The sequence below is a fragment of the Triticum aestivum genome, chromosome 5D, assembly GCF_018294505.1.
Source record: "Triticum aestivum cultivar Chinese Spring chromosome 5D, IWGSC CS RefSeq v2.1, whole genome shotgun sequence".
NCBI lineage: Eukaryota > Viridiplantae > Streptophyta > Magnoliopsida > Poales > Poaceae > Triticum > Triticum aestivum.
In genome coordinates, this window is record NC_057808.1 from 409,425,917 (window position 1) to 409,436,741 (window position 10,825).

At 45.8% G+C, this 10,825-nt stretch overlaps 1 protein-coding gene across 1 annotated transcript; it reads right to left on the reverse strand.

The window, feature by feature from the left end:
- Nucleotides 1-5,763: 5,763 nt before the first annotated feature.
- On the reverse strand, nt 5,764-10,825 carry LOC123122196 (probable hydroxyacylglutathione hydrolase 2, chloroplastic). The gene is made up of 8 exons (XM_044542341.1): nt 10,642-10,825; nt 10,042-10,227; nt 8,968-9,171; nt 8,413-8,536; nt 7,619-7,719; nt 6,993-7,067; nt 6,817-6,915; nt 5,764-6,210 (listed from the first exon to the last, which is right to left on the reverse strand). Exons 1-8 carry the CDS (start codon nt 10,711-10,713, stop codon nt 6,064-6,066), a joined length of 1,008 nt encoding a protein of 335 aa, XP_044398276.1. The 5' UTR covers nt 10,714-10,825; the 3' UTR covers nt 5,764-6,063.

The window sequence follows — 10,825 nt, forward strand, 5'->3', positions numbered from 1 at the left end:
AATACCCAGGAGCTACTACGAGTACTGGTAAGGTACACATCAATTACATGTATATCACATATACCTTTGGTGTTGCCGGCCTTCTTCTTGTCCGCTAAGTATTTGGGGAAGTTCCGCTTCCAGTGACCACTTCCCTTGCAATAAAAGCACTCAGTCTCGGGCTTGGGTCCATACTTTGACTTCTTCTCAGTAACTGGTTTACCGGGCGCGGCAACTCCCTTGCCGTCCTTCTTGAAGTTCTTCTTACCCTTGCCCTTCTTGAACTTAGTGGTTTTATTCACCATCAACACTTGATGTTCTTTTCTGATCTCCCCTTCCGCTGATTTCAGCATTGAATATACCTCAGGAATGGTCTTTTCCATCCCCTGCATATTGTAGTTCATCACAAAGCTCTTGTAGCTTGGTGGAAGCGACTGGAGGATTCTGTCAATGACCGCCTCATCCGGAAGATTAACTCCCAGCTGAGACAAGCGGTTATGCAACCCAGACATTCTGAGTATGTGCTCACTAACAGAACTGTTCTCCTCCATTTTATAGCTGAAGAACTTGTCGGAGACATCATATCTCTCGACCCGGGCATGAGCTTGAAAAACTAATTTCAGCTCCTCGAACATCTCATATGCTCCATGTTTCTCAAAACGCTTTTGGAGACCCGGTTCTAGGCTGTAAAGCATGCCGCACTAAACGAGGGAGTAATTATCAGCACGTGATTGCCAAGCGTTCATAACGTCTTAGTTCTGTGGGATTGGTGCATCACCTAGCGGTGCTTCTAAGACATAATCTTTCTTGGCTACTATGAGGATGAGCCTCAGGTTCCGGACCCAGTCCGTATAGTTGCTGCCATCATCTCTCAGCTTGGTTTTCTCTAGGAACGCGTTGAAATTGAGGACAACGTTGGCCATTAGATCTACAAGACATAGTGTAAAGATTTTAGACTAAGTTCATGATAATTAAGTTCATCTAATCAAATTATTTAATGAACTCCCACTCAGATAGACATCCCTCTAGTCATCCAAGTGAAAAACATGATCCGAGTTTAACTAGGCCGTGTCCGATCATCACGTGAGACGGACTAGTCAAGATCGGTGAACATCTCCATGTTGATCGTATCTTCTATACGACTCATGCTCGACCTTTCGGTCCTCCGTGTTCCGAGGCCATGTCTGTACATGCTAGGCTCGTCAAGTCAACCTAAGTGTATTGCGTGTGTTCCGAGGCCATGTCTGTACATGCTAGGCTCGTCAACACCCGTTGTATTCGAACGTTAGAATCTATCACACCCGATCATCACGTGGTGCTTCGAAACAACGAACCTTCGCAACGGTGCACAGTTAGGGTGAACACTTTCTTGAAATTATTATAAGGGATCATCTTACTTACTACCGTCGTTCTAAGCAAATAAGATGCAAAAAACACGATAAACATCACATGCAATCAAATAGTGACATGATATGGCCAATATCATTATGCTCCTTTGATCTCCATCTTCGGGGCACCATGATCATCTTCGTCACCGGCATGACACCATGATCTCCATCATCATGATCTCCATCATTGTGTCTTCATGAAGTCATCACGCCAACGATTACTTCTACTTCTATGGCTAACTCATTTAGCAACAAAGTAAAGTAATTTACATGGCGTTATTCAATGACACGCAGGTCATGCAAAATAATAAAGACAACTCCTATGGCTCCTGCCGGTTGTCATACTCATCGACATGCAAGTCGTGATTCCTATTACAAGAATATGATCAATCTCATACATCACATATATCATTCATCACATCTTCTGGCCATATCACATCACATAGCACTTGCTGCAAAAACAAGTTAGACGTCCTCTAATTGTTGTTGCAAGTTTTTACGTGGTTTGTAGGTTTCTAGCAAGAACGTTTCTTACCTACGTATGACCACAACGTGATTTGCCAATTTCTATTTACCCTTCATAAGGACCCTTTTCATCGAAACCGTTCCGACTAAAGTAGGAGAGACAGACACCCGCTAGCCACCTTATGCATCTAGTGCATGTCAGTCGGTGGAACCTGTCTCACGTAAGCGTACGTGTAAGGTCGGTCCGAGCTGCTTCATCCTACAATACCGCCGAAACAAGAAAAGACTAGTAGCGGCAAGAAGAATTGGCAAACTCAACGCCCACAACTGCTTTGTGTTCTACTCGTGCATAGTAACTACGCATAGGCCTGGCTCTGATACCACTGTTGGGAATCGTAGCATAATTTAAAATTTTCCTACGCTCACCAAGATGCATCTATGGAGTCTACTAGCAACGAGGGGAAAGGAGTGCATCTACATACCCTTGTAGATCGCGAGCGGAAGCGTTCCAATGAACGTGGATGACGGAGTCGTACTCGCCGTGATCCAAATCACCGATGACCGAGTGCCGAACGGACGGCACCTCCGCGTTCAACACACGTACGGTGCAGTGACGTCTCCTCCTTCTTGATCCAGCAAGGGGGAAGGAGAGGTTGATGGAGATCCAGCAGCACGACGGCGTGGTGGTGGATGTAGCGGGTCTCCGGCAGGGCTTCGCCGAGCTTCTGCGAGAGAGAGAGAGAGGTGTTGCAGGGGAGGAGGGAGGCGCCCAAGGCTGTAGGTTGCTGCCCTCCCTCCTCCCCCCCTTTATATAGGCCCCCTGGGGGGGCTCCGGCCCTAGAGATGGGATCTCAAGGGGGGGCGGCAGCCAAAGGGGGGAAGGGGTTGCCTTGCCCCCCAAGGCAAGGGGGAAGTCCCCCCACCCTAGGGTTCCCAACCCTAGGCGCATGGGGGGAGGCCCATGGGGGGGCGCCCAGCCCACTAGGGGCTGGTTCCCTTCCACTTTCAGCCCATGGGCCCCTCCGGGATAGGTGGCCCCACCCGGTGGACCCCCGGGACCCTTCCGGTGGTCCCGGTACAATACCGGTAACCCCCGAAACTTTCCCGGTGGCCGAAACTGGACTTCCTATATATAATTCTTCACCTCCGGACCATTCCGGAACCTCTCGTGACGTCCGGGATCTCATCCGGGACTCCGAACAACTTTCGGGTTTCCGCATACATATATCTCTACAACCCTAGCGTCACCGAACCTTAAGTGTGTAGACCCTACGGGTTCGGGAGACATGCAGACATGACCGAGACGCCTCTCCGGTCAATAACCAACAGCGGGATCTGGATACCCATGTTGGCTCCCACATGTTCCACGATGATCTCATCGGATGAACCACGATGTCGAGGATTCAATCAATCCCGTATACAATTCCTTTTGTCAATCGGTATGTTACTTGCCCGAGATTCGATCATCGGTATCCCAATACCTTGTTCAATCTCGTTACCGGCAAGTCTCTTTACTCGTACCGCAATGCATGATCCCGTGACTAACGCCTTAGTCACATTGAGCTCATTATGATGATGCATTACCGAGTGGGCCCAGAGATACCTCTCCGTCACATGGAGTGATAAATCCTAGTCTCGATCCGTGCCAACCCAACAGACACTTTCGGAGATACCCGTAGTGCACCTTTATAGTCACCCAGTTACGTTGTGACGTTTGGCACACCCAAAGCACTCTTACGGTATCCGGGAGTTGCACGATCTCATGGTCTAAGGAAAAGATACTTGACATTGGAAAAGCTCTAGCAAACGAAACTACACGATCTTTTATGCTATGCTTAGGATTGGGTCTTGTCCATCACATCATTCTCCTAATGATGTGATCCCGTTATCAATGACATCCAATGTCCATAGTCAGGAAACCATGACTATCTGTTGATCAACGAGCTAGTCAACTAGAGGCTTACTAGGGACACTTTGTGGTCTATGTATTCACACATGTATTACGATTTCCGGACAATACAATTATAGCATGAACAATAGATAATTACCATGAACAAAGAAATATAATAATAACCATTTATTATTGCCTCTAGGGCATATTTCCAACAGGTACATCGTGTGTCTCGCACCGCTTGTCCCCATTCTCGCTTCTGGAATCCACTAGCGTCCTCTGGCCCCAACCACACTTGATCAGCCATCCCATGGCGTCTGCCGCGAGAACACCACGATAGTATTATTGTGTTGGAGTGTGTACAAAGTACAGGTAAACTACCCAGTGATTGTAATGTCTAACTTGTCTATCTACGAGCCAGGCCCCTCGATTTATGTAGGGTACCGGGGGTCCTAGGGTACATGATCCTAGTCGGTTACGTATGAGGTAGATTCCTCCATGAATCCAACGTTTGTGTGTACATCAAGTCTTCTGAAATCTTCCTTGTATACGTCATGGGAATAGCCCCAGAACAGAACCGACAAGGGGTCCTCAACCTGGCCCGCCAGGCCGGGAGCCGACACTGTGAGAGTCCTCTTAACCAGAACACCGTCAGTGAGCGAGCGACATAGGACCGCCACGAGGAAGCGAGTCGCCCGGATCGACCGAGGTGCCCACGTGGCGCTAGCGGGAGGACATCGCCCCCACCGTCGCTCTCTCCCTCGCCCACTTCCTATCTTGCGTGCGGCGCGTGCCCCAGATTCAGGCGTCTGCATCCACGGCGGCGCCGACGCGGGCATGAGGACCCATTGGTGGTCGGGGGCGACCTCAGGAGCGGGACAGGAGGGTCGGAGAGCGGCGCCTAGGGCAGCGAACCGGTAGGGGCGTGGAGCTCCCGGAGCACACGGGCTTGACTGGTCGGCGTCATCGTCTGTACTGCAACACCGGGTGACGGTGGGGGCGGCACGAAGCGAGAGCTTTTGCCCCTGTCCAACCGCGACCGGCACAACGCGATGCGGATGGCGAGCTCCTTGTCGTCGTCCGCCTCCGCCTCGGGCAACAACGACTCCCAACGGATGGGATCGTCGTCGCCGGAAGGAGGGCTATTGGAGCTCGACATTCAATCGGAATGAGAAAGGACGGGGAGAGGAGATAGAGAGTGTGAGTGGATAGTGTTGTTTGACCAGGGTCTAGGGTTCGTCTCGTGGGGTATATGTGGGGCTTGGGTGAGCTAGCGTGGGCCAGTTCGTCGTGACGGACGCGTCTGAGCCTCCACATCCCCGCTCTAGATTTGAGCTGGGTATAAGAGGTGCCGTGAACCCGGACTTACGGGGTCAGTTTGGGAAGGACGGTTGGGTCACGTTTTGCTGACTAGGCCGTCCGTCCGGTTTGTTTAGAGAGCCCGGCTGTAAATGCTCTAAAAACGTGCAAAGGGATGAGTGATTTATGGAATCTGCTAGAGTTGCTCCAGGTAGAACAGCATCTAGTAAATCCTTGGACGGGGAAGTAAATCGGTGATTTCGGCACTGAATTCTGAACATAGGCCTGGAAATGGGATTTTTGTTTCTTCTGGATCAATGTCAATTTGATCGGTGGAAAGGCGTTTTCACCTTTTGTATATGATGACGCGTCAACTGTACTACCTCGTACTACAACAATATAAAAGCCATTCAGATTTTATTTTATTTGAAACGGATAGCCATTCAGATTGACGCACAAGCTTCAAAAGGAAAGACTCATCACACTTGTCCTTATGATTTGTCATCCATCACCAAAGCATGATGGATGACCGAGCACCCGCTCTCTAATGTGTGACGTCAAATCCTAGTCTGGTATGTTTGCCATCAAAGAAAAGAATACTGCTGTAACCTTTACACTGGAGTGATCCAGTCAACAGTAATTCTAATCTACATCAACACATTATGCAAATATTCTCCAGTGTAACGTCGATCAAGAGTGGTAAAAACAATTATAATGGCAAGAAAATTAGGAAGCAAGGACTGAAGAACACTATCAAACAGCTAACTAGCTTTTTTCTCTCCCAGGGTAGAGGATTACAGGACACATTTTATTTGTAGTCGACAAAAGAATCACCAGCTGCTATCAGATTAACAAGCACTCTGCGCAAGCTACATACAATGCTAGACAAATTTTCACCAAAGCATTTTTGGAACATCGAGCTATACACATTTCCTTCCCTGCGTTCCTTCTGTTGTGGTCTTGCGGGGTTCTTTGTCCACTCTACTTCTTTTCGAAGAGATGGTTGGGTCATCGTTTTATGAGAATTTCCTTTGTGGTTAGTCAAAAATTATCCTTCGCCCGTCGGATAACTTCAAGAACACGTGCATCATCGAAATGATCTGGAATGGACAGCCTTTTCTTTATCTCTGGACTTGAGGTCCTCAAGAAAGGATTGCACTGCTTCTCTCTCGCAATTGTTGTTGGCACCTGGAGAAGAACATGAAGCGCAGAAATTTTATAAAGTCAAGCATTGTTGAACAAACCCATTCCTGGAATCAATTGTGCACCATGCAATCTGAAACTGTGATTTATACCACATCATGCTTATTATTTATGTCAATAATCATCTAAATTGTGAGAGATACAAAATGACCTAATGTTTGAACTACGTGCCTTGTATTCAGATCGTATTCTCTTAGACGTCAACAAAAAGAAAAGAACAATTTAATGGGAAGTGCAAAAAACAATAAAACAAAAATTTTGTTCTTTAAAGCAGACACCAAAACATCCCAGCTTTTTTCCCTAGCCCAAGCAAGACATCCGAGAGCCCAACAGGTTAGGTAAGCATGACTGTTCCCAACTTCCCATGGAAGCAAGGACAGATGCGCATGCACAAACTGCCAACAGAGAATTGCTCCCTAAATATCCATGTTTATTCAATTCACCGAAAGTGTCGCCATCTCCTATTCTAAAACTAAACTAACAAATTCATGAATAAGCAGCAGAAGAATACGGAAATAAAAGAAACAGCAAATGCCCAAACTGATGTGTATTGAAAGTTAGAAATGCATATGGCTTTAGAAACTATGTTACCGTTGGTGTATTCTTATTGCGCAGATCAGCTGTACTTGCAGCGTATTCCTGAAGTTCTTCATTTCCTGGTTCTATGCTCAAGGCAAACCTTGAATTACTCTGTGAAGAGGTGCATTCAGAATTAAATAACAGGCTGGTGTAAGAAATTGCAAGATTTGAAAGGAAATATCATTCACCAGAGTATATTCATGTCCACAGTACACCTTTGTCACATCTGGAAGAGCTACAATTTTTTGTAGTGAAGAGTACATCTGCAGAAAGGTCAGAAAAAAAGGTGATATACATGAGTCTCAATGATGCATACAATGAACTCCATTAGGTACACTTCTATGAAAACGAAAATCGAGCAAGCCACTTGAAAACAAAAAAACTATCACAAGCCCACAACCATTCAGCTTTTTTAGTGAATAATCTGATTCCAATGAAAGGCATGAGCAATTAGATTTGATTTAACTATTCCTCATTTCAAACACATGGAAGTGCAACAATATTCAGTGTGCTATTATTATTCATACAGATCTTTTTAAACCTTTTTCATTACTCATGGTTCTAGTAGTTCAGTTTATATTCAAAATTCTGAATCTATAACCCGATGCTTATTAGTCTCAATTAGGACTTCTTTAGCAATAAGTTCCTTTTATTCCGAAGCAGAAAAAACAGTTGCAAGGAAGCAGCTTTATTACAGACATCAAATAGGGAAACCAGAAAGCACATGGAAGTAGAACAAACTCAGAGAGCATAACATATGAGCGTTTGAACTATTACAGAGTATACACCATAGATGTATACAGAGATATCTGACCTGTTCTGGAGTCCCCTCAAAAAGCTTTCCACATGATAGACTAAACAAGGTATCACCTGTAAATATTGCTCCAGATCCAGGGAAATAAAAGCTCACATGACCTAATAGAAATACAAGGGAATGGATGAATTTCTTGAGAACTTTGTCACATTAGAAAATTATTCTGTAAACAAAAATAATATGCATGTCCAGGAACACAACATAACAACTATGAGAAGCCTTAATAATAGCTCCAAATATGCTCCATAATGGGCAGCGGCACTACTTCTGGACTTTGATAAAACATCAACCAAGAGAAACCATAGATGATATTACATGAGCACAAGAGAAGGTAAGGAAAGCAATTTAGAATGTAATGAGAAAATTTAAACTTTAAGTGGTACTCCTAGTGGCAACATCATCAGATGACCCCAGATGCATATAAACTTGGGTCAATTAATCACATTTTTAAGTTTCGATAAAATAAAATAGAAGATATATATACAATGTTGAGTGATACTTGCAACTGCAAATTTTAAATCACCAATATTACAGTTCTCGGCAGAAAAAAGAAACTGTGTACTGTCAGTGCTGCTATTTTGGACCTTCCTGTCTTTCGCTCGAAATTGGGAGGTTCACATTTCATCCCGCAAGGCGCATAATGAGTTTTTCAGATTTTTCTGAGAACTTACTATTGCGATTTTTGATATATTAAAAAATAAACAGGTGTAAATGGACCTGGGTGCAGAAAATCTTCACTAGCCACCTGTAAAGCTAACCCAATACAGCACAATAAGAAATTTGCAGTTACACACCTGATGTATGACCAGGAGTTTCCATTACAAGAACTTGATGACCCGCAAACATCCATGTGTCACCCTCACTCAGAGTTATGTCAATGCCAGGAATTCGATCTTTATCCTTCTCAGAACCAATTACCTAGTAAAAATATTAATGTTAGAGAAGAAAAGCAGAAGATATCATTATTCCTCTCTTGATCTATGATTTTTGCGGCGACAGGGGCATCCAGCGGACACATAATGTCAAGCTAGAAAATAAACTTGTGCCAATACGTTCCATCTATTAAACTAAAGAATCATCATATATTATATTTAGTACTTTAAGTATTTAGTACTTTAAGAACAATTTACACTCAAGGTCAATGACAATGCATTTCAAGAACTAAACTTCTGACTTCATTATAAAATTATACCCTCCAGTAATATCTGGTATAGCAAAATGTTGATGGAATAATATCTGATTCCGCTTCATCTTATATCATAACAATACACATTTTTTTATGGCTTCACACAGTGTCTAAACAATATAAAGGATGACAGAAACAACAAAGGAGGCAGTCAACTGTATACCTTTGCACCATATGTCGCCTTCAGTTCCAAGTTGCCACCAGTATGATCATAGTGATGATGGGTGTTTAATATGTAGGTCAAGTTCTGGTTTCTCTTTTCCAATGCGTTTATGATAGGCACCGCCTCAGAAGGGTCTACCACTCCAACTGTCCCAGTATCCACATCATGCAAGATGTACGCATAGTTATCTTGAAGACAGGGTACCTACATAGGATGCAGATCATAGTTAAGAAACAAAAAAATGATGTTCAAGGGTATGAATGGCAAGCAAGAAACATCCACAAAAAAGATGATACATAAAATGCGAAGACAGCAGAGGTTTATTTGTTTAGCAAGACAGCAATCTACAATCTACTGTGCTTGTTTGTGGCGAACAATAAAATGTGTAAGTCACGCACTCACGGGCTCATGCTATTCCCTCTTAAAAGAAAAGGCCTGTATGTATGAAGAGGTGTTATGTCTTGGAGAAATACAAGTAATGCTGCTCAGATATTAACATAAACATCCGGTGTCTGAAAGAAACTGCAAACATGAAGGGTCAAGAGCAAACTAAAGAGAAGTGGCCATCATCTGGCCCACCATAGTACACTCGATAAGGTTTGGCAACAAAGATGCAGTCTAACATGTCGAAGATATATCGTGGTAGTTAGGTAAAAGGGTAGAGAGCAACAAGATAAAGAATGAAGCAGAATAAAGCAATAAGTGATGGAGTGGAAGAAGAATATGAGGAAGCTTTTTTCAGAGACGTGAACCATTTCCTACTGAGAATGGACCATAGTTTCTTTCCGAAAGCAATGCTGCTAGCAACAGCACGTGGTTGTGAGAAACTCATCAGAAATGGTTATGACTAGTCCCCCTCAATAAACAACTTTTGACTGTCTGACTTGCCTCCTAAAGCAAACCAGACCAGCCCAACTTATAATTTACTGCTGTACGCGCCCAAGTCAATGCAGCGAACACAAGTTACATTTACAGACAAACATCCACAGCAGTTGCACTAAGTTTCAGTAGCAGTTGACTGAAATGGGATGTAGGGATTGAACTAAACCCTCTCAAGAGTTTCAGTGCACTCACGAGCTCGATTTGCAGCGACGAGGAGACGCTGGTCATGTTGCAGAGGTAGCGCGCGGCGCCGAACATCCGGCCCACCCCGTGGATGGTCCTCAGGGGCATGACCAGCAGCGTGCCGATCCCGTACATGAGCGGCTTCCCGAGCCATTTCCTGCTCACCCTCGGTATCAACGACGGCTGGCCCCTAATCTGCAAAAAACAACACAGCCAGCAGATATTTTCAGAGCTCGCAATCCGCAGCAGAGAACCAAATCACACAAACTCGGAGAGCCAGATCGCCCACACCAACTCCCCGCCGCGCGCCTATCATACAGCACATGCCCGCATATAAATAAATTAATCCAACGAAATTAGGTGGAAACAGGGGCGCTGCGGGGGCGTGTCGGCGATAACGCGGGAACCGAGGGACCGGATCGCAAAAGCGCCACGAGTCCCGCTCCTCCATCGTTCGTTAACGCCGAGGCGGTTGTTGCAGCGTGCCGCAGAGCGATCGAGCGCGTCCCCGGCGGACGGGCGCGAGCCCCCGGCCCAGATCCAGGCCGGCACCGCGGAATCCCGTAGAAATCGAAGGTTGAGGGGAGAGAGGGGGAGGAGGCGCCGTACCGCGGGGGCGGAGGAGGAGCAGCGCGGGAGGGAGGAGACGACGAGCGAGCAGGCCTTGGAGAACATCCGCATTCCTGCCTCCGCCGGCGCCGCCGCCGCTCTCGTCTCGTCGCGTCGCCGCCCGCCGACGAGGCGTGGGGTGGGGGAACGGAGAAGGCAATGGAGACGCGGGGGGGGGCGGAGA